General features: G+C 40.4%; 2 protein-coding genes across 3 annotated transcripts; both read left to right on the top strand.

The window, feature by feature from the left end:
* Positions 1-1,046: 1,046 nt before the first annotated feature.
* fgf7 (fibroblast growth factor 7) lies at positions 1,047-11,158 on the top strand. The gene is made up of 4 exons (XM_054771054.1): positions 1,047-1,307; positions 1,583-2,176; positions 9,980-10,086; positions 10,173-11,158. Exons 2-4 carry the CDS (start codon positions 1,891-1,893, stop codon positions 10,386-10,388), a joined length of 609 nt encoding a protein of 202 aa, XP_054627029.1. The 5' UTR covers positions 1,047-1,307; positions 1,583-1,890; the 3' UTR covers positions 10,389-11,158.
* An 8,809-nt stretch (positions 11,159-19,967) lies between these two features.
* Positions 19,968-23,563, top strand: dtwd1 (DTW domain containing 1). 2 transcript variants are annotated; one of them, XM_054770758.1, is made up of 5 exons: positions 19,968-20,106; positions 20,637-20,923; positions 21,076-21,213; positions 21,766-22,042; positions 22,112-23,563. In XM_054770758.1, exons 1-5 carry the CDS (start codon positions 20,088-20,090, stop codon positions 22,360-22,362), a joined length of 972 nt encoding a protein of 323 aa, XP_054626733.1. In that variant the 5' UTR covers positions 19,968-20,087; the 3' UTR covers positions 22,363-23,563. The 2 variants fall into 2 exon arrangements, with proteins under 2 accessions (XP_054626733.1, XP_054626734.1); XM_054770759.1 differs by having other exon boundaries at positions 20,002-20,106; positions 20,724-20,923.
* Positions 23,564-23,648: the final 85 nt, after the last annotated feature.

The following is a 23,648-nucleotide window of genomic DNA, read 5'->3' as shown; positions in this document are numbered from 1 at the left end:
TAGTAATACCAATCAAATCTCATTATCATTGCACATATTCACTCTTTTACCAACAACTGCCCACATATGTTTAAATCACCCAGGATGAACTGAGCCTTTCAGCCACTTGGCCCCTCCCCTGAGAGCCTCAAGGAATCTAGCGAGGTGCTACCTTCCCAGGACCCCACAGTGGTGGCAGGCTGGACAGAAAAAGTCATATCTAACATCTCATCAAAGCAGGTCTTTTAACATAAACATCTATGCTTGAATTGTTGACGAATGAGCAGTCTATTAATTTAAATCTCCAAGTGTGCACACTAAAGCATGAACTGTCCCAGAGGTGATTTGAGGAGCAAACGAACCGACCAGAGTGACACCTAATAGATCAGATCTTTACGACTATTAGTTAAGAGATGAGAAGGAGACCTGCTGCAGCCAGAAGTACAACTCTCTCAGGCCTGCAGCCCTGACCTCCCCAGGGAGTGCGTCATTCAGGGCCCATATAAACTTTTGAAGTAGGAAATGCCAGGTATGTAAGGCAATAAATTGTGACTTTAAATACAAACACGAAAAGTGAAGGCGTGCATGACCCTTGACACTAAGATGACTACTTCTGAGCAGTTACGTCTTCTGTTTTCTCCCCTTGGATGGATACCTGCCAGCCATAACATACTGCTTCCCAATATTACACACAATAAGAAAGAAAGCTGGTGCTAGTCTTTGAAGCGGTTTTATGTCAGACGATAAATTCTTTCCAGGGATTTGGTCCAACAAAAAAAAAACACTAATTGTGGCATCTAAAATGATAAGTAAGACGTCCTCTAAAGTTTTATCACGCTGCAAATATTTGAACAATTACAGCATATAAAGAAGTCCCTGTGGCATTTGTAACATACCATAAAGCGTTTGAAGAACAAGACGCTTCTCGGGAAAGGCAGGGGTTATAGTGAGTCTGCAACAGTGTGTGCAAGCCAACGCACTTGGGTGCACACGTCTAGGAGAGCCTGCTGTTAAGAGTTTATAGCTCCCTCTCATGTCTTGAGTGTGAGAGACAGCCAGAAGCAAACGGAGGGTGTTTCTCCTCTGCATCTCAGCCAGGGACAGCTGAGTGGTTGGGATCTAATTGCTCTCAAGTGAGGTCAGCGGGAGGCATTTATCTAAGCGACAGTGGAGGGTGCACAGAGTCTCTGTGCCAGAAGCAGGCAGACATCCATGGGAACTGAAGCTCTCCTCTCATGTTTGGACTGCATTGCTGGACTTATTTTAGGTGTTTTAATTCAAATTTCTGATGAAGGGAAATACATCACTGGCAAGACCTGCCATCACATGTAAGTTGTTCAATTTTACATTTTATCTCTTTATTTGAAAGCATGTATCTGTGATGATGCATGGTGAATTCCCAACTACTGCAAAACAGTGATGCAATTTGTCACACATGTAGACACATGTCGGTCAAACATTACCCAAACAGTATGTATTTATGGAAAATAATTACAGAAAATCTCACACACTCCTACGTTTAGTGCTTAGGATAGGCTCAAACAAGTGGTTGTGACAAGTTTGTATAACATTTCCTGACAAGACATATTATGTCTGTTGACAGACTGTGGTCTCGGGAAGATGGAGCAGACAATGTGTAGCCACACTGAAGACTAGGGAGAACCATCAGACAAAAAGACAGGCGACGGACTGTTCTCCAACCTCAACGTCACCACACTTCAGAAGCGTTTCCTCCACAACCAGCCCGACTCAATGTCCCGCAAGGGCTCCATCCTGCAAGAACAGTGACCCGAGAGGTTTAACTGGAGTGACTGGCGGGTTCAGGGAGTTCGCTTGGGCTGAGGGATAGCGCACCAATCTCTTCTCCCATTTCAGTATGTTGTTCATTGATCCCAACTGCATTGTACTATAATGCACAAATGGATGCTGACATGGAACCTTCCAAATGTTTTCTCGGGACTCTACCTGCATGCCATCTTCCTGTTCAGCAGTGTGTGTGTGGTCTACAGTGACTGCACGCCGGCGCAACTTGCTGCCATCATGAACTGTTCTAGACACGAGCGTCACACCAGGAATTATGACTATATGGAGGGAGGTGATGTGCGGATCCGCCAGCTATTTAGCCGCACCCAGTGGTTCCTGACAATTGATGATGAGGGCAACATCAATGGGACTCAAGATCCGACCAACTGTTACAGTAAGGATGACTGTTTATGTGAGCTCCTCCTTATACTGTGCGCTGATTAACTCTAGATTAACTATGATCCTATAATGCCTTTATGCTTACTAGCGGCACCAGTGCTAAAAACTGCAACTTGGGCCATGTTCACATACTTTAAAAAACTACATTTAAAAAGACAGCACTAATCTGATGATGTTAATGCTCAGTTCATTTTGTGTAATGACAGATATGCAGTTGATTTAAAAAAATGGTCATCCCTGTCGTCTCCCGGGCGCCTTACAAATATTTAGATGTTGAATGTTTATAATGTTTATGTAATATGTATGTGTAAATGTACATCGAATCGTTAACTTTATTGAGGGACCTGCTTTTTCAGGCTTCTGATTGGCTTAATTGTGCTTGCTGTCAAATGCGTCTTTATCCAGGATCTTTTCTTAAACGTTTGTACCTTGGAGGAAGGAAGCTATATGTTGTCATAAATACTGTACATATGTACAGTACATCATATTTCATTCTCTCAAGGGACAATACTATAGAAATGAGACTTGGATATAACTAAAGAGTAGACAGTGTAAAGCTTGTATAGGAATATACTAGCAGTAGTTTCCACTGAAAATTATGCCATTGTTGCTGTTATTATTGCTAGCTGTTTGGCTTTTTCCCCATTAGCCTTAGCTAAGCCTCATCTGTTCTATATTTGACTTTAGATCATTAACAGAAAATAAATACTGTGGCTCCGTCCACTTGCTGAGAATCTAATTAGACTCTTTCCTATACTGCTCACAATCCCTCGTGGGAATATCTGCATGGTATTTGGAGATTGCTATGATATGCTGCGCCATATTAATCAGATTTATAGCCCTCAATTAATATTTTTTGCCATTTTCCACACTATAGCATTTCTCAGCATTCACACTTTCATTTCTGTGAGATTTCCAGTGACACAAGCGCCACGCGTCAAGTGTAGGTCAAGATGAAGGCAAGAGATGAGTTTAAAATTACGCAATGTTTATATCTGCCATGCAGGATTAGTTGTAAAGATTCTTTAGCCTGTCAAGGTGCCAGCAAAGTGTTGCTGAATAGCAACGTCAATGAGCCGTGTGTCTCTTTTAGTGCAGCCGGAGTGACAGCGGTAAAACAAAGCAGGTGGCAGCGGAGGCCTGTCAAAACCATAACAAGTCTGTAATGAAGTTAACTGAGTGGCTGGGTGACAAGCACGTGTGACCTTGCACATTTGTTTTGCCTTATTTACTCTCCGTCAAAAGCAGAGCCACTCCTCCCTTCATGCAGAACACGCGTGTCGGGCCCCACAATCCTTGGGGGCCCCCATTTGCATTCTCAGCAAATGCGCAAAAGATAAGCGTAGCTGTGGTGAGGCACGGAGCACCAAGTCATCCCGAGGCAGGAAAGAAAAAAAAGAGACGAGTAATCTGACACCGTGCTCGTTGCCACAACGACTGATAGCACACGGCACAATAAGAAAATACAGTGGCAGAGTTCACCTGCTCACCTGTCAATTCCTGCTGGTACAATGATACAGGTCCAGGGTACAAGACAGAGGCTGTGGGTTCAATCCCAGCTCAGACTTTTGTTTTGTTTTTATTTGTTACAGAAATTTGAACTAAAAACTATTTATTGTGTAATTGCTTTCTCATTTCTTTGTATTACTCCAAAACATGCATCCAACTAAATTCAAGTTCAAGTTAAATAGTCCTGGAGCAGGGGTGCCCATTACGTTGATTGCAAGATACCGGCTGATTGTGAAGGTAGTTTGGGTCGATCGCAACGTCACTTTGTAGATGTCATATGACAGTTAGCAGCTCCCCTTCTGATTCGTTCTTGCTCCCCCGTGGCATTGGGGAACAGGCTATGTCTATGACAAAATGTATCCATTCACTTGTAGCAGCTTATTATGTAGGTTATTATTCGCATCATGAACTCCACTATAGAACTGTGTGTTTTCTACACGTCCGTTTCTTAAAGGGATAGTTAGGATTTTGATATGAAGTTGTATGACATCCCCATCAGCATTGTAGTCCAATAACAGCGACTTACCCCCCACTTGGTCTCCTAAGTCCAGTTCTGGTCAGATTTCCGTGATGAAGAACGTAGTTCCACTTAGTTGCTGGGGACAATTAAGTAAAGACTTTGGCTTCTCAAAACAATTAGTGTTCAAAAGATTTATACATTTGCATCACAAAAATGCCTTCTCCAAAAAATCAGACCTCACAAAACGCTTGCCGTTATATATGTCTCCCGCCATATTCCTGCGCACTGTTGCCTGTGCGTTCCGTCGTGGAAGTAGATGCAAGCGTCTTCGTCACATACACATGAACGCACAGGCGAAAATGCGCAGGGATATTCAAGATTCAAGATTCAAGAGTTTTATTGTCATATGCACAGTAAAACAGCAGTTATACTATGCAATGAAATTCTTGTTCTGTTCATTCTCCCAGGAAAAAGAAAGAAAGAAAAACACAAGAAAATGAATCAGAACATCAGAAACATAAGTACCAATAAATTAAGCTACAACAAAAGAAGAGACATTAATAGAAATCAATAAATAAATAATATAGTGCTATGAGTGTACAGCTGGAGTCAGATATAACGCCGAGTGGTTTATGAGGTTTGAGTTTTTGAGATTATTTCTGATTATTTCGACATGACACAGGCAGTGCTTCTGTAGCATGTCTAAAGTGGAATTACATACATATATATATATATTAAAAAAAAAATCCATATTACTGAATTGTGGCCCTCAGCAACCTAGTTAACAATGGCACGTTTAAATAGTGATAGAACAGAAACGGTGTCATCCAAGAAGGGAAATTCTAAAAACTGTTGCTCACATTCGTAAATGGTTGCTTTCGAGCGAAGTGTTCTGAAAGTTCATATTTTAGGCGCTATCAGGAGTCTCTGTCACGCTGAGGATGTTCTGGCTGGAATGTTGGTATGTTATGACAACAGAAGGCCTCAAAGAGGATGGGAAAGATGTTTGTGCAATGGTTGGCAACCAAGAGAGAAACAATGATGCAGCCTCTTGTGGCTAACAATTGCACGCAAAGAAGACACAGATAGTATTTAGCACATAAGCCTTTAATTTGACCATCAGTGCACAAATTTCTATATCATTTCTAAGTATGGCAAAGGCATTGTTTTGTACAAAACAAAAGTAACCACAATGTGAAACTGACACTAGAACTGTTTTTTACTTCTACATCCCAAACAATAAGCATGTATGTTGTGTATTTTCTGCCTTTTTTGGCGTTTCCGAGAACGCCTACTGTTATCTTAGGTGCCAAGTTTGCTTTTCTGACGGTCCCATTGGGATTCAAAGAAAAAGGACAGCAATCATTAATAACAATTTATTTTAAAAACACAATGTACTCTAGTTTGCACTGTTGTGGTAATATCAGGTATTTTTTCCAGGATAATTTCGTTTTGACTATGTAATACAAAAATCAAACTCAGTGGTGGGGCAAATAAGATGGCAGCTGGTTTTACTTTTAACAAACTTGTAAAAAGTAATTGTCAGCACATGAACATTAAAGTGGAACTCCATGGGCAGTGCTTAATATGAGTTTGCAGCAAATACGATAGTGATTGCAATAAAAAAAAGCAGACAAACTGCTGCCAGGTTGATTAAGAACAAAGTAAACCACAAGAGGACAAACGAAAAACATGGACATTATGTGTTTTATAGTTTTGAGGGGGCGATAGCAGGATTGCTGCAAACTCAGCCTGGTGTCAGGTGCAGCTACATAAAAAGGTATTTTTAGAAATTACTAATACAAGTGAACAGTACTGTGTACTTTGAAACTAAAAAAAAACAATTTACTCGACCAGGGTCGGCAACCCGTGGCTCCAGCTTTGCATGCAGCTGTTCAGCCTCCTTGTTGCGGCTCCCTTGGCCGAACGTGGTGATTTTTTTAACACCGAAGTAGGGGAAATGTGCATTTTTAAAAAGAAGGTTAAATATCTGACTCGCTGCAAGTCCGTGAATGCATCTAGACTGCGTTCTGACTGCTCATTGCATGAGCAAGGGAAGGGAGTAGGCTAGTGTAACTATGTAATTAGAGCATAGCAATATGTTATAACGAGAAGCGTGCGGTATCTATGAGCTCGGAGCCCATGACACCCTAATCACCGAGGTGGTGACTACGGGAGAGGCAGATAGTGTGCCGCAGGAGCTGACTGTGTGCATTGACCGCTTGTGACTGCTGTGAGGGGGGTGGACCTTTCAGCAGCAACCTCAGAGCAATACGTGCTTTCACTGAGTCTACCAAAAACCAGTGCTTTCACTAAGTCTCCAACTACCAGTCCCTACATTTGTCAAGGCCAAGTTTGACCAATGGCCAAGTTGGCAACACTGGGCTGCACATGAGATGGGGAGGAGGGGGAAGCCATTCACGGATGGAGAATACATGAAAGAATCATTCATAAAAATATCAGAGCATGTATTCTCCCAATTAAAAAAATAAACAAGAAATGATTTAGAAAATAAAAGAATATCTCTCTCTGCAAAGACCGTCAAGGATAGCACAACAGAATGCTCATTGATGACAATTCATCAGAGGTGTAAATCTGATTAGCTTTGTTTGTTGGCTATCTTTTGTTGGCCTGCAAGTTGGCTACCTTTTGTTTTAATTTTAAACAAATGTGGGAACCACTCAAAAAGGTTTCCAGAGTGTTTAAATGATTTCAGAGTAGGCTTACACATGCACGCTGCACTTGTGCTTGTTGAATTTTGTAACAGGTAACATTTAAAAAAGATTTTGACTCGAAGAGGAGGCAAAATGGCTCTTTTGATGCTAAAGGTTGCCGACCCCTGAACGAGACAATGAATAAAGGCTATCTACCGTACCATCATGTGCAATTTTAATTTTAAATAGGGCTGTCAAAAATAGCGCAGTAACGGAGGGAACTAATTTATTTCATTAATTACGTACATTTTTTTTGCGTAATAACGCATACACATCATCACGAGCCACGGCTCTCTGTTATGATGACAGACGGCGGCACAGTGTAGCTCCCCAGGGAGTCACACAGAGTCTGACACTCTTTCATAACTTTATTCTGACCTGAACACATCAACAACAGTGTAATTCCAACACCATATATCTGTCTCCAACTCCAAACAAACAGGTCTCTAGTCCATTCATCATTGCAACAATACTTCCTCATTGTCGAGACAGACCGTGAGATGCATTCAGGGGCCCCCCGAACATCACAAAGTCTTTATTATGCGCGTATGAGTGGTCTAAATAAACAGAAATAAAAGTGGATATTTTTATTACTCTGTAACTCTTAATGCGGAAGTAGAAGTTGCTGCATTTAAGTATGCTTGGAAATTCCAGAAATTTTGAATTCAACTTAGATGACGTGGTGTCTTTGAAAGCAACTCATTGCTCAGAAATACACAGTCTGATTCAAATATTCTCCTATTAAAGAAACCAGTGTTAGATAAATAGATTTTCAGACGTGTGCCATCTCTTAACTGGATTTAAATGTTCAGTTAATTTGGTGCTGTTAATACATACAAATGTAATTTCAATATAATACAGTACAAATGGGCATATTTCAGACATAGTGTTAATGATGATTAATTCATTTGAAAACCGTGATTAATCTGATTAAAAATTTTAATTGACAGTCCTTATTTTAGCGCATACGGTGAAACCCTGTTATTTGCATAGTATATACATCGTACAGGACCGTGCACTCCAAAGAGCTTTTAAATATTGGATTCAAAATGTATTTATACAGCACAAATCAGACAGGATGTGGCAACATGCTTTAGGGACAAAACAAAACAGTATCTCAGTGTAAAAATAAAATCCATCTTTGCACAGTATCTCAAACAACCCTAACTGTTGAAATACAGTATTATTGGAACAGTGTTTTCATGCTATAAGAGCATGACGCCGCACTTTCTCATCATTCAAATACATGCGTTAAAATTACCATCTCTGAAAACAATCCTTCAGGAAAATTAATCGTTTGCACCAATTAATGAACAATATAAATAAAATAAATGAAATGTGTAAACACGCTACAACTAGTAGTACTTTGGGAGTGCCTGAACAATAACAGAGCAGGGATGACTAACTCTCAGCATGCGCTGAAGGGGCAGTTATAGGCAGGCAGAGTGCTGCGCATAAACAACATTCCACGATTGGGAGACTGTCATCTGTTTGTGATCTAGCTAGTGAGATCAACACTGCATGCTCAATGTCAGTCTGGAATTTCGTAATAGAGGTCTTCCCTCTTTCTTCCAGCGGTCAGGTGCAAACATTTTTGCATCTTATTTTCAGATATGCGATTTATTTGCTTTCTGTGATGTGCACAGCACTATAACAAATGCCTTATTTTAGGATTTCCTGGAATAATCTATAGATTTTGTCAGTATATTATTAAAAATGCATTATTTATTATTTATTGCCTTTTAAGCTGGACCCATTAGTCAGCATATTGGCTGACTACATAATCAAGTGAATCATTGCTAATTAATTCATTCTTACATGAGACATTCAAATAGAAAAACAAAGGCAGTGGGGGGGTGGGGCACACGTCATCATCTAATTTGCATGGAGAGACAAAAAGTGAGCAAGAAACAATGCATATACAGTAGTAAGTTTACAAATATAAATTAACTTTCTTTTGTCGGTTCTTTGGGTTTTTTTTATGTTACAAGCAAGACGGAGCCACCTGTGAGTGCTTTTAGATGGGGCGGATGGACACACAGCAGGACTCGATGCTTGTTGGAAAGTGTCATACAGTGTTTCATGAGTCTCCAGAAAAAGTCGCGAAATTTGTTGCTAGTCGGCTCTTTGAAAAACACATCGAGAGGGGTCTGAATACTCACTAAATTTTGTGAAAAAGTCGCAACGCTGATCCCTCCTATTATGGCTTCTTATTCCCTGTCACACCATTTGAGGTGTGTTAAGAAGCAGTGTTACGATGCCATCTACTCTACAGAGTTTTAATGACAGGTTATATTTGCAGACAGTCCCATTATAATTGTTTATGAGCGAGTGTGAACAGGTGGCACCAAACCTATTTGTGGCGGTCCAAATTTATTTGTGGTGGGAAAACACTGGATATAATGCAATAGCGCCTCTTTTTAGTGCCGAAGATAATGAGGCTCAGGACTGATTGTCAATGTCAGAGAAGTATTCGTTTAAAAATATATTTATTACTGTGGTTGTAGCCCTTTCCTGAAGCTAAATAAGATTACCAAAATGTTAGCAGCAACCCTCAACATGATACACAGCAGTTCTACACAACCACAAACTACAACACAATAATAAACATTGTTAGAATCTATACATTAAACGTTGGTGCTTTATAAGCATTCATAGATTCATAGACATGCATTCATAGACATCAACAACGTCACTAGGTGTACTGCATACACATACACAGACAGTAACTATTAGTTGCTTGGATGACTTGACAATGAATACCTGCATGCACGTACTCTGACAGTTTTGAAGAGCAGGCCTTGAGTATGGCGTGCAAAGCTCATGCAAGGAGGCAGTTTTCTCAATCCCTGGGGGATTGAGAATGAGCCTTATGCTGTCTCCCATATGTGCTATGGCATATAGGTTGTGGCTTGTGTAAAACAAACCAAACAGGTCAACTAAAAAGATTGAATGAAGCCAGAGAGGCCACTTTCAAATTAACCACAGGAACTTCCATCTCATTCTGCTAATGAAGACGAATGATGAGGGTGGAATGGTTTATGGAGTGAATGCTGGATGTCAACAACATTTTACCTATTCTGTTCTCTGTCTCTGTTTTCATACTGCCTGATAGGCATCTTAGAGATCAGGACAGTGTCTGAAGGGGGCGTACTGGCTATTAAAGGCGTAAAGAGTCAGCATTACATCTCCATGAACAAGGCTGGACAGCTGCAAGGCAAGGTAATTCCTCAATGTTGAAAAGATACAAAGCTTATGACAACAGCACGGGCCGGAACTTAAGTTACCATTCTTGTGACCCTTTACAGAGGATCTACAACGACAACTGCAACTTCAAGGAGGTTTTCCTAGAAAACTACTTCAACGCATATTCCTCTACGAAGTGGACTAAAAACGGCAAAGAAATGTTCATAGCGCTGTCTCAGAAAGGACGGCCAATGAGAGGGAAGAAGACGAGGAGGGAGCGCATAGCATCACACTTCATCCCCATGAAATGCAAGGAGGAGGAGAGACCGGCGGACTGAGACAGAGGACTCACTATTTGTATGAATTCAGTTACCAAATATGTTAATGGACAATTAAACGTATCACCAGCCACACTCCACTCTTCTCAAGACGTACATTACGTAAATTATTATAAAACACAATATAGACAGACCTGGGACACACCTGTAATCAGGAGTTGGAATGGCACCATCAGTTATAACTGAATTTTCATCGAGACATAATGGACACGTCAACACTTCAACACTTGGGATAAACAAAAACTAGAGATGGAAGGATGGACAAAAAATCCCGCAGACACACAAACTAAAACATTCTGGATGTCTTCAAATGGCACATCAAGCCAGAAGATCAGAAAGACTTGCTACACAAGCATTTTATTAAACCACTATTCAATGTTAGTTATTTTTATTAAATATTATATTTCTTTATAAAATAGCTTCCTGTATGTATTTTCTTATTTTTTTACAATCACCTGTATTACACTCCGTCTGGACCATATCCTTTACAAAGAGAATGTGCTACATGAGGGGGTCTCACACAAAAGCCACACACACAAAAGGTGGCTAAGTTGAAGCAAGCTGGACTTGCACAACTCATTTAACACAAAGTAGAGTCAGAATTAGTAACATTGACTTGGCATTTTTACACAAATGGTTTTGTCTATCCCTTTTGGACTGTAAAGATGACCTGCTTAAATTTTAAAGTTGCTCACTGGCACCTTCTTATGGGATTTGGAAATAAATACTTGCTGCTGCAAGTGAACACTACTTACTTATTTAGATTATTTGTGTCAATTATACTGTATGTATTTCAAGAAGTACACAACAGCACTTATGATCACACACTAACACTACCAGACAGACTATTACACCCGCATAATGTAATATAGATAATATATATATATATATATATATGTATATATGTATATATATATATATATATATATATATATATGTACAGTCAAACTTGTCTATAGCAGCCACTAGAGGGAGTCTGCAAAAGTGGCCGCTATAGACGGGTGGCCTCTACAGACAGGTTGGCGTCCAGTTTGAATGTTGACCAGTAGAGGGAAAAAAAAGGAAAAAAAAAGGGGAAAAAATAATAATTATGTTGACCAGTAGAGGGCACTGCGGACTGCGGATAAAAGTTGTACAGCACTACTAGGCTAATTCATCCTGAACATGCATGAGTCATGAGTAGCATGAGTGCATGAGTAGCACATCACATAGTACAATTCACAATTTTGCGTGTCCAAAAAGGAGTAGGAAGAAGCAAAGCTTATTTAATCCTACCCCTCATCAGTTTCACATCAGTTGCAATACAGTTATTCAAGGGAAGTGTGTTTATGTTGGCGTGGATGTAAAGTCCTGCAGTGTTCTCCGCTGTTAATAAAGCGATTAAAATGCATCGGCGACGTGAGTCTCTCCTTCCCCACAACAAGCAGCATTACAGTATTGACCAGTGCACACCAGGAAATAAACGGTGTCACTTGTTACAGGCATTGGCTGGACAGCTATGTAGTGGGGCTTGTTTAACCTTTGCCTTGTGGGCAAGCAGGAAGGAGAGACGATGTTGAGATATGTGTGTGTGTTCTGAGCTGCTGTCTGGTGGCTGCGTTCAGTAAATAAAGTTGGCAGAAGCAATAGGAGAAGTTTCCTTCTTTGCTTCAGAGCTGAATAACACTGACAAGTTAACAGACTAGTAGCAAACGGAAAAGAAGACGGCTTTTTTTGTGTCGAATACAGAAGGTGAGGACTCTGATGGATTTGTGGATGAGGATTGATCAAAAATAACGTGAGTACATTCTAAAATACTTCAATTAAGTACAACCGATCTCAGTTTTGCTGCCGCATGCATGCTAGCGTATGTTTTTTTTTTTTTTTTAATTGTAGCGTCGCTGGGAGCACGTCCTGTTCCCAGCCTACTTTGCGGTAATGTTTTGGTGCAAATGCTCTTAAAGTTACATGTTTGACCAGGAAATAGCAAGCTCCAAAGAAGATGGCTTTTTATGTGGAACAACTGACAGTTTGTGTGGATCTTGTGAATGATTGTGACTGAGCTAGGACTCAGTAATTAAAGTCTACACACGACGGCTTCATTGATTGAAAAACAAAACTTTTTCGTGCATGAAGCTTTTACTTGAGTCGGTAATTTGGCCGCTATATGCGGTCAGATATTGACCAAGGGAGACAAAATGGGTGGCCGCTGGCTGCGTTGGACAGGTGACTGCTATACACAGGGTCTATAACATGTAAATTTGCTGCGGGGGATTTTTCAGTGGCTGCTATAGGCAGGTGGCCGTTCTATAAAAGTGGCCGCTAAGACAGGTTTGACTGTATATATATATATACAATGTGTAATTGTGGTAGGCCAATGAATGAATGTGGTCTCACTCTCTTCCTACATTATGCTGTAAAATATCACATGATGTGGTCATTATCATCCTTACAATGCGCTTTGATTTATTCATTTAGCCCAGCAGCCATTCAAGTGAGGCATAAAGCATTTGTGCAAAGTTAGATTTAGTTTTCTACCACCAGAGGGCAGAAAACTGCTCAATCCCGTATTTGTATTAAGTGATATGTATTAATGTATACACTATATACTGTATTAATATATGTATATATGTGTGTGTGTGTGTGTGTATATATATATATATATATATATATTTATATTCAAGTTATATATATATATATATATTTCTACATAATTAGCCACATTTATTGCTAAAACAAATTTTACAGTAAGTAATTTTTACATACCAAATAAAATAGTTTTTTTTATTATCCATTAATCATAATAAATACCAGTGGCGGGCCATGCATTTGGTACCTGGGCCTTCCGTGGGGACTTGATTCTTAATACCACCACTATTAAAACCATCAGTAAGACGTAATAACACAATGTAGCAAGGTGTGGCTTTACAGAGAGAGAGGAATTTCGCGTATTGGGGATGAATACCATTATTATATCATGTATGCTGCCTGTGAAGTTGGCACTCATAAGTAACAAGCGTCAGACAACTCAAAATTTCCACACTACATCATCTGGAGCAGTTCAAAATCAATATTTTTCTAATAACGTGACAAATACATACAAAACGAAAACAAAACACATCATACTCACCAGCGATGCTAATTATTTATGGACAAAACCCATCCTCATTTGCAGATTGCTACAGACTATTTGTTGAACAGTTTTGCTCTGATCAACCAATCAGAGAACGAAAAAATGCTGATGTTATTGTGGGCCAGCTGTGAGGTGGTGGTTGGTTAAAGAAAAAGCCCCATTTGTAATAGTGTTTGAAGTGACATTGGCCAGCACTCCTGATTCTCATGGCCCAGGGCAGATTAGACTGATACTGTATGCTAACAGCAATTAGTCATTTGATTTGATTTTGGTGTTAATATTGTTTTGTCTATGTATATCCATGCATTTTCTATGCTGCTTACCCTAATTAGGGTTGCAGTATGCTATGCTACAGCCTATCCCATCTGAATTCGGGCGAGAGGCGGGCTACACCCTGGACTGGTCGCCAGCCAATCGCAGGGCACATATAGACAAACAATCATTCACGGACATGGACAATTTAGAGTCGCCCATTAACCTAACATGCATGTTTTTAGAATTCGGGAGGAAACCAGAGTACCCGGAGAAAACCCACGCATGCACGGGGAGAACATGCAAACTCCACACAGAGATGCCCAAGCGGCCCTTGTCTATGTATATATAAAATATAAATGTGAATGTAACATAACTTCATACTTTTGAACACAATCATATAATCCCAGGCCATTTTATTGGTTCAATTCTTCCAAAGCCTTTTTGTGATTAGATTATTGAATTAAGACAAAAGCACTCAGCAAGCATCTCAAGTCCTCTGGACATATTAAAGAATCCATTTCTCAGATTAGGTGACATATTGGAAAAAAATAATCAAATCACCTTTAATATAATCCAATTTATTACACTTGGTAAAGAAACATTTGGGATAACTTTTTGGCTTTAGACTCCTGCAGACAGATGACATGTTCCCTCACAGTCTCAGGGAGACTGAAATATGATTAGAGGATAAATCAATTAATCTAGGATCCAAATATGAGACATGCCCTTCTGTTATTTTCATTCCTGCAGAGTTTAGACGACATTGCATCCTGTCAGTGCAGCAAAATAACACAGACACACTGGCAGAGTTCCCACACCATCCATCGTCACGCATGCATGAACACACACATGTGCACGTAGTTTTACCTCTGTTGCCTGGGTTCACATCTGGTTCGGAGGACCCCTGTCAGATAAAGACAGTCAAATTGAGAAAGCAAACCTCTGAAATAAATTTGACCCAAACAACATCTGAGCCAGGTGAAGCCATCTGCCAAGTCACGCAAAGTTAGTCTTAGCAGATAATTAGTAACATACTTAAAATGTAAACACATTTCTCATTCAAGGCCGTGTATTCTCTGTGGACCAAAGAGTGGCTTGAGCCAGCACCAGTGAAAGAGAATTGTCAGGAAAAACAATGCAGTATGGCATAATTTACACCTGAAAGGAAAACTGCACTGTTTTTCGAATTTTGCCCATAATCCACATGTGGGAGCTAACAATGCATGTAACCAGACACACCTATTTTAAAGATTAAGCTCTAAAAAAAACCCTCCAAAAAACGCCAACAATGTTCTATTTACATAACTGACCTGTATAAAAACAATGCTACAGCGCCATTGTTATTGCAGCAGCTAACTCAAAAAACAATTTTTCTGGCTTAGTTGTGCTTCCCCTCACGCCACTACCGAGCTCTGTTCAAAATAATGCAATAGGACTGACTAGGAAACAAGAACAAGCATGTGGAAAACTACAAATAGACAACCAATTTATCTGTAACGTATTAGCCCACATTCCATGTTTTGTTGGTACATGGCTAGATGGACTGTGTTGAATATCATGTGCTACAGTACGTGCTCCATGTATCACAATCAATATCATCGGGACTTACTCGATGGACAGTTGTCCGTCTGGTCCAGCTGGTCTGGGGCGTCTTTTCCAGTTTATTTTGGGTAGGTGGAAAAAACTATCACTGCAGGGTTTGTTAGTGCTAACAATTCTTTGTTCGTTACGATGCAATCTCTTGGAGCGATGTCCTCCTCGCCATACAAACAAAGCCTTTTTAATGATGGTAACACTGTATGGCAAACTCCATTTCTGTCGGCATAGCTTGACAAGCTCCGCATTTACACCACCAAGTCATGCCTGTGTAATGACTTGCCCCCCCCCCCCATCTGCTACCTTTGAAGTTTCACAAGGCACATGGTCCAAGGAAGACCCCATTACATTTTCGTGAGCATCTGAAAATGTCATCTGAATACATTAATTTTTACCATTTGAGTCAGTATAACATAATTGAAACTGTCCTTCCTTTTGCTGACAATATTGCCTTGGCAGAGGTCTGTAGGAATGCTCAGTAATCCGTATACCTACACTCTTGTGAAAGAGTTGCAGAGCCTAACCGATTACTGTATTTAATCGACTAAGAAAATCATCGTTAGTTGCCTCTCTAGAACATACACATGCAAAAGTTACTGCCCCCCATGCAGTATCGAAGATAAGCACAGATGGGTTTTTTTTCTATAAATGATTTCTATTATTTTCAATGGGAAATACAGTCAGTGTTTCTAAACACCAAAATTTCAGAGGTTGACCTGTCCTGTAGTTTAAATGTTTATCAGTAATTTCCCCACCAAACTCTGTGTTAATTGCAACAAATCATCAGAGCTTTTTAATGCTTTGAGGTTACATAATACTGATGCTACAACAATGACTCAATATAGACTTAGAATGTATCACAGCATTTGTGTGGAGGCATGAAAGCTGAGAGCCACATGTGGTCCTTATTACCAACTGCTTGTGCAGACAAGGGCAGTCTGACACTGTGAGCAGCACCTTGGGAAGGGAAGGGAGGGAGGGAGACAAACATGGGGGCTGGGGGGGGTTGTCAAAGTGTTGGCAAGTGCAGATCAACTTGGATGGGGGCCACAGAGTCTCGTGCGATGTGGAGAGGTGGTGTTGGGGCAGCGGTAGAAAGGGGGAAGAGACAGAAAGGGGGGAGACAGCTGAAATAAGGGCCTTATTAGGGCTTTAATTTCAAGAAACCGATGGTTATACAACATGGGGAATTCTGTATTACAGAACAACAAAGTATTGTGAAAGAGGCAGCAACACAACCACAAAAATCACACTTTCTCCCACAATGAATAACTGCCCTTTTTTGTGTGTGAAAACGTCAGAATGCGATCCTTTTATATCTTTTTACAAGACTATGAGCCTATCACTGGCAATCATACAAGCACTTGTAAATTGTTGAACTGTGATCTAAAGACTACCTGGCAGCTGTAAAGGATAGCTGCCATTATTGCATTTAAACATTGTTTTACATGACAGCAGCATTTTGGAGCCTGACAACACAAACATTTAGGTTTCAAAATGGACTTTTTAAATTTATTTAAATAACATGTATCTTACATCTCACAAGCTCTGGGTTTGACTCTATCTTGGAACATCTCTGTGTGGAGCTTGCATGTTCTGGCCACGCTTGCGTGGGATTTTTTTTCCCAGGTAGTCCAACTTTCTCCCACATCCCCCCAAAAATGCATGTTAGGTTAATTTAACATTCTAAATTGTCCTTGTGAGTGTGAATGGTTGTTTGTCTATATGTGCACTGCGATTGACTGGTGACCAGTCGAGGATGTACCCCACCTCTCACCCAAAGTCAGCTGAGATAGGCTCCAGTTCACCCGTGAACCGTAATGAGGACAAGCTTTATCGAAATGAACGGATCTAAATTTTGAAAAGGGTAAATGTGTGCATGTATGTTAAGTGATTCTGTAAGTCTGGGTATGCACCAGACGGCAAAAAGCCAGTTGTTGCCATGTAAATTGTCATGTAGCAGAATCTCTTTTGGGCAGAACTAACGCCCAATAAAGGCAGCCAACAGAAATTGAAGCTGTTGTGTGTCTGATAAGACTGATAGATTCATATGAACTGCTAATTTTAGAAGCAACTCATCACATGTATCTCATTTGGCTGACTACTAATCCAATATCTTGATGTTGGAACGTCTTATTCAAGACACATCTGTTTGTTATGCAAGGCAACAAGTGATTTTCATAAAACGTTTGACAACCAAGCATCGTTGATCTATGACAAATTTGGCATATTTGAGAATATACTGTTAAAAAAAAGCATCACATGAAATTAGTAATAATAATTTTTAAGGCACTCAAAGCTCTTCATAATGAAGTGAACCCATTAATCATTCACTCCTCAGTCACGCACTGGTGGTGGTTATCTACATCTGTAGCCACAGCTGCCCCGGGGTAGTCTGATGGAAACATGGCTGCCAATTCACAACTATGACCTCTCCAACCACCTCCAGAGATTCATTCACATTCATACACCAGTGTGGGCAGCACTAGAGGCAAGGTGGAAGGTGGGTGAAGTGTCTTGTCCAGGGACACAACAACAATGACTGGGTGGAGGAGCGAGGATCGAACCACCAACCCTTCCAGTTTCTGGAAGACCTGCTCTACCTCCTGAGCCACGACCGCCAAATTAGGGCTGTCAAATAATATCATTATGATATCAATCATGATTAACCACCATTTGCGACTATGTGTGAAATATGCCAGTTTCTACTGTATTTTAGGAACAGAAAGATAAATGACAGGACACCATTATATACAGTGTTCTCTCACTCCATCGCGGTTCACCTTTCGCAGACTTTTTTTGGTGCAGTTTTAGTTTGTTCGTTTTGGGTTTTTTTTACAGCGTATCAACATGCATTGTGTTCTGCGTCATTATAGGATAAGGGATAAAATTTTTGTTGGCTACTTCCTTGATTTCATTTATTGCGGGCTATTTTGGGAACCAATTCCCCGCGATAAACGGGGAAACACTGTATATATTTATGTATGAATGTATTACCAGCTCAAAATGAACTGAACATTTAAATCAAGCTAAAAGATACCACATACTGTATGTCTGAAAATCGATCTGCCTATAGCACTAGTCTCACTTTAACCGCGTTATTAAGAACATTGAGGAGTTGTGGTCAAAGACACCATGTAAGATGAATTCACATGTTTTGAGTGTACAGTACTGTACATGTATTTTCTGGGATTTCCGAGCATACGAAGTACAACTAAAGTAATTGTACTTCCACAGTAAGAGTTACGTCAGTGAGTGATGGCAATATCTACTTACCGGTACTGTTTTTCTTTTCTTTGTCTTTCTGTTTATTTAGACCACACATACACACGTAATAAAGACGTTGTTTTGATATTCGGAGTGTCCGTGAATGCATCTCGCGGTCGTCTAGTGACAATGACAAAGTGTTTTTCCGATGTTGGGCAAACTAGAGATGTGTTTGTGAGTAGCAGATATATATATGGCATTGGAATTGCACTGCTGTTGATGTGTTCAGGTCAGAATTAAGTTATAATAGAGCGTCAGACTCTGTGTGACTGTGTGGGGGCGCTACACTGTGCCTTCGTCTGCCATCACAACAGAGAGGCGTCGTTTGACATGCTGCACATTCGTTAATTACACTGAAGAACTTTAGCATAATTGATTATATAAATTAGTTAGCGCTGTTAACACGCTATTTGTGACACACCTATGTAACATACCTATGACATGACGCTAGGTGGTTATACAGAGTAAATATTTGGTAACTTCAGTGGACGTGACGACCGGAGAGACCACTGGTATATCACAACTATTGAAGTGTGAAATAAAGCTCAAGAAAATCTACTGCAATTGAGTTGATACACTGTCCTCCATGATCTTCTCAGCCTTTTCAAATGCAGCCTGGCTTTAGTACAAAAGAGCTTGAAACCCACCAACATCTGTCTTTGGAAAACACTAGCGTGAAATAAAATTTTACGCTTTCTTTCATTCAACTGACCAGTTGAGGTTTTGAATAATCTCAGGGGAAAATAAGATGTGAAATGTTATGCTCAAATCTAGATCCAATAAACTAATAAAAAATTAAAAATGTCATTGATATTTTCAAAAGAAACTATACAATTGTCTCATATGTTAAACATTAGTTTGTTGGATACACATACAAAGGGTATGAACTGATAACAGATTTGCATTGCTATAGCTCAGACTGCTAACATTATCTTATTATCTTTAGCTAACTAGCCTTCGTTAGCTAATGTTTTAGCCACAAAGACACAATTTACATAAATTTTGAATTATAAATATCTAATGCAACTTGTCTTTACAAATGCACTTATATCCTCAAAACTGTTGATAAAATTACCTCTTAATGTTGTTTCAAACGATGACACGTGAAAACGCGGCGTGGCACATTCAGGGACTTGTAGTAGGAGTAGTGGGTATGCCACTGTATGGTAGCTGTCACATATATAGTATGTCTCAATCTAAACATGCATTTACTGAATACAGAAGGTAGGTACAGTACCAAAACCTTTTTTAAAAACCTCAATAATTTTCTTTAAGTTGGTGGCATTTACCACGGTGGTTTCGTGTCCTGTCTTTGTCCAAATGTAATGTAACATACTGTACGCGCATAGTCGTTCTCTAATGTTGTGGCATTTCCCCGCCACCGTAGTGCACCCGGAAGTGCTGTAGCGCTGTCGTTGAAGATGCCGTATTCTGCATTCTCGTCTTGAGCGGTGAAGGCGCGTTACCTCATGGTTTGTTGTGTGACAAGTAAGTGAAACACACTTGTGTCAGACAGTCTTGTGACGTGCTCCAGTGACAGCGTGGCCGTCAACACAAACGCGTTTTTCCATGCTATTAGCTAACGGTGCTAGCCCAATGTGATGTGCGCCGACTCCACTCGACACACTGTCGTAGTTTGTTCTTAGGTTTATTCTTCAACATGGACCTAAAGAATGAACAAATGTAATACAAGTATGCACTGTGTATGTAGGCAACGGTAGTTGAGCTTAAGGCGCATATACAGGCACGACGAGCCACTATCACTAGTTCTAATTATGTATTTACATAGCCTCAATCATTCCAGTCAGACAAATATCTTAGGTATAGTATAATTTCCTATTAATTATGCATTGGTAATATGGGTTTAAAGTATGTATTTTCAGTATTGCTAAATGTGTTCTATATAACCAAGCATAAAGCAACCACCTAAGAAAAAAATGTTTAAAAAGTGAAAATGTCGCCTTCAATCTATTGTGTGTAAGTCCGTCAACTGAAAGCATAATGTTTCCCTCTTGCAGCAGCTATAAATATTTTTAAAAAAGCAAGCATGAGCAGATTGGCTCAAGGCCCGCGTGTTCACGCTCATTGCTGTGATAAAACGACAGTGTCCAGCGCTTCTGCAGACACTCAGGAGCTCTCCAAGCAACCTCTTCAAGGACTGAAATTGGCATCACATGCAGTGCTGGAGAAAGTGCAGCAGAGGGGCAGGTCAAAGTGTGCTAAATGTGGAGGATCAAGGATGTTCTTCTGCTACACATGCTGCTTATTAGTGGACATCAATCTGCAAGAAATTCCTGACGTCAAGGTCAGTATAAAAAGGTTTGGCCTTGTTTGTTCTTCGCGGCCTTCAGTGAAAGTCCTCCTGATGTTTTTAATGTACTGGAAATGTTATGACTGTTAAGTCAGTTTTATTAGTGCTGCATTGGGTGAGGTTGAATGACATGACTCGTCTTTTAGCTTCCAGTGAAGATAGACATCATCAAGCACCCTAATGAGACAGATGGCAAGAGCACTGCTGTTCATGCCAAGATTCTTGCACCCAGTGATGTCACCATATACACATACCCCTGCATTCCAGAGTTTGATAAAGACAAGGTTAGTTGCCACTTTAACTTGCATGTCGTAGAATTTTCAGTAGTACAGTAATGTGAGCTACTTGTCATCATATTGCTGTTATTTTTTGGTCCACTATAGTTTGATATGTTGGATGTTCCAAGCACATCCTGAATGTCTTTTTTTTTTCCTCATCAAGCTGCTAATGTCATATACTTGCTTATTTTTAAATTGAATGTTATCTTAAAGTATTTATATACTTAAATCCTTAAATTCTGCATTGTTTACAGATTTAGAGACTCAAATTACAGTCATCCCTCGCTACATCGCAGTTCAAACATCGCTCCTTCACTGTATCATGTTTTTTTTTTTAAATGTATTAATAAATTATCGCAGTTTTGTGGTTGAATATGGCACATTACTAGTTAAAAAATATTGAAAGTCAATATTTTGTAGTTCTGGCACAGTATATGTAACAGTCCAGACTGAGCCAGAATCCATATGTACCATGACACATTCAGTGACAGCAGGCTTTAGATAGTGTCAACAGCAGAAACCGTCTTTAACTTCATGCATTCTAAATTGTCTTTTCAGGTTGTGTTGGTGTTCCCCGGTCCAGGCGCAGTCACAGTGCAAGACATAATGCAATGTTTGGACGAGAGGACACGTGACCCCCCTGGTGAACCTTGGTTGAAGAGACGGAAAATAGAAAATGCCCCAGCTGCCACACACACTGCAGAGGACCATGAGTCAGAGACCACAGATGAAAGAAAGGACTCAGAATCAAGAGCACATCCCCTCCAGAGGGTGGTCTTCATTGACAGCACGTGGAACCAGACCAACAAAATTAGCACAGATGAGAGGTTACAAGGTACTCTAAGTGTGACAGGTGAACTCACACCACAATCTAACATCACCACACTGTGTTCTGACCTTTCAGACCTGCTCCAAGTTGAGCTGAAAACGAGGAAAACTTGTTTCTGGCGCTCTCAGAAGGGCAAACCAGACACTTACCTGGCGACGATTGAAGCCATCTACTATTTTCTCAAGGACTTCCATGAGCAATGCCTTGCTCAAGAGTACAACGGAGAGTATGATAACCTTCTCTTCTTCTACTCCTACCTGCATGCAGTTGTCAACAAGTCTATGGCTGGAAAGAAGGAAGCTGAGAAGAGAAGGGAAAAACAGTAAGACTGTAAATCCTTTGGTCAAGTTTCAGTTCATGTTTGGGACAGTAATTTTGAGTTGAGTAATGGATGGTGAGACATTTTCAGATTCTTTTTCGTTGAATAAAATGCAAAGGATTTACAATGACCTACAGTATAAGCCTGGTTGATATGTGAATACAAGGAGAAAAGTGTCAACAGTTTTTCCAGAGTTGAACAATTTTGGATTACCATTAGCATGTGCTATTTTGTTTATCTAATTGATATTTCCTAGTTCCATAAACCACAAAACACATTGCATACAAAAAAGATCCTGGTTACCAAATTGCAAGCTACACCAGTTTGACTAGAAAAACAGATTACAAACTAAAATTAATTAGAAAATACAAATACAGTACACAAGTAAAATACATGTTTTCTTCTCCTAAAGTGCAAATGTACCAAAAACAGCAATATAATTTCAAGATTATTGAATTTATACTGTACACGACAGCTTTACTTGTATACTCGATGACACAGCCATTGTTGGTTGTGTTTCGGAGGGGAATGATCTGGAATACAGGACGGTCATCAGGGACTTTGTCAGCTGGAGTGAGCTTAACCAGCTGCAACTCAACACCAGCAAGACAAAGGAGATGATCATTAACTTCCAGAGGAAAACATCCCATTTCACACCGGTGAACATCCGGGGAGCGGACATAGAGTTGGTAGACAGCTACAAATTCCTGGGTGTTCACCTTACCAACAAACTGGACTGGTCCGTCAACACCCACGCCCTCTACAAGAAGGGCCAGAGTCGCCTCCACCTGCTGAGGAGACTGAGGTCCTTTGGTGTGTGCAGGACTCTCTTACGGACCTTCTATGACTCTGTGGTGGCCTCAGCCATCTTCTATGCTGTGGGCTGCTGGAGAGGGGGCAGCACGGACAGGGACAGGAGCAGGATAAATAGGCTGATCAAGAGAGCGAGCTCTGTCTTGGACGGTCCTTTGGACTCCGTGGAGGAAGTGGGGGAGAGAAGGATGTTGGCTAAGCTGACATCCATCATGGACAACACCTCTCACCCGCTACATGACACTGTTGTTTCCCTGGGCAGCTCCTTCAGCAGCAGACTGTTACACCCACGGTGTAAGAAGGAGAGGTTCCGCAGGTCCTTTGTACCGACCGCTATCAGGCTCGACAACACCTGAACCTTTTTGTATTCACTATGTCACTATGCATTCTTTCCTTGTGTATCTTGCTTGCTGCTGTAACAGGTGAATTTCCCTGCTATGGGATTAATAAAGTACTACTACTACTACTTACTTCCTGTCA

The sequence above is a fragment of the Dunckerocampus dactyliophorus genome, chromosome 3 (assembly GCF_027744805.1).
Source record: "Dunckerocampus dactyliophorus isolate RoL2022-P2 chromosome 3, RoL_Ddac_1.1, whole genome shotgun sequence".
Lineage (NCBI taxonomy): Eukaryota > Metazoa > Chordata > Actinopteri > Syngnathiformes > Syngnathidae > Dunckerocampus > Dunckerocampus dactyliophorus.
This window is presented reverse-complemented; position numbering and strand designations above follow the sequence as displayed.

What these genes read in the sequence shown, in the direction of transcription:
- fgf7 (XM_054771054.1), top strand. Translation starts at nt 1,891, where the DNA reads ATGCACAAATGGATGCTGACATGGAACCTTCCAAATGTTTTCTCGGGA. An exon ending in AGATCCGACCAACTGTTACA is followed by an intron (nt 2,177 to 9,979) that starts GTAAGGATGACT and finishes ACTGCCTGATAG; the next exon opens with GCATCTTAGAGATCAGGACA. An exon ending in CTGGACAGCTGCAAGGCAAG is followed by an intron (nt 10,087 to 10,172) that starts GTAATTCCTCAA and finishes GACCCTTTACAG; the next exon opens with AGGATCTACAACGACAACTG.
- dtwd1 (XM_054770758.1), top strand. An exon ending in AAGAAATTCCTGACGTCAAG is followed by an intron (nt 20,924 to 21,075) that starts GTCAGTATAAAA and finishes CTCGTCTTTTAG; the next exon opens with CTTCCAGTGAAGATAGACAT. An exon ending in CACAGATGAGAGGTTACAAG is followed by an intron (nt 22,043 to 22,111) that starts GTACTCTAAGTG and finishes CTGACCTTTCAG; the next exon opens with ACCTGCTCCAAGTTGAGCTG.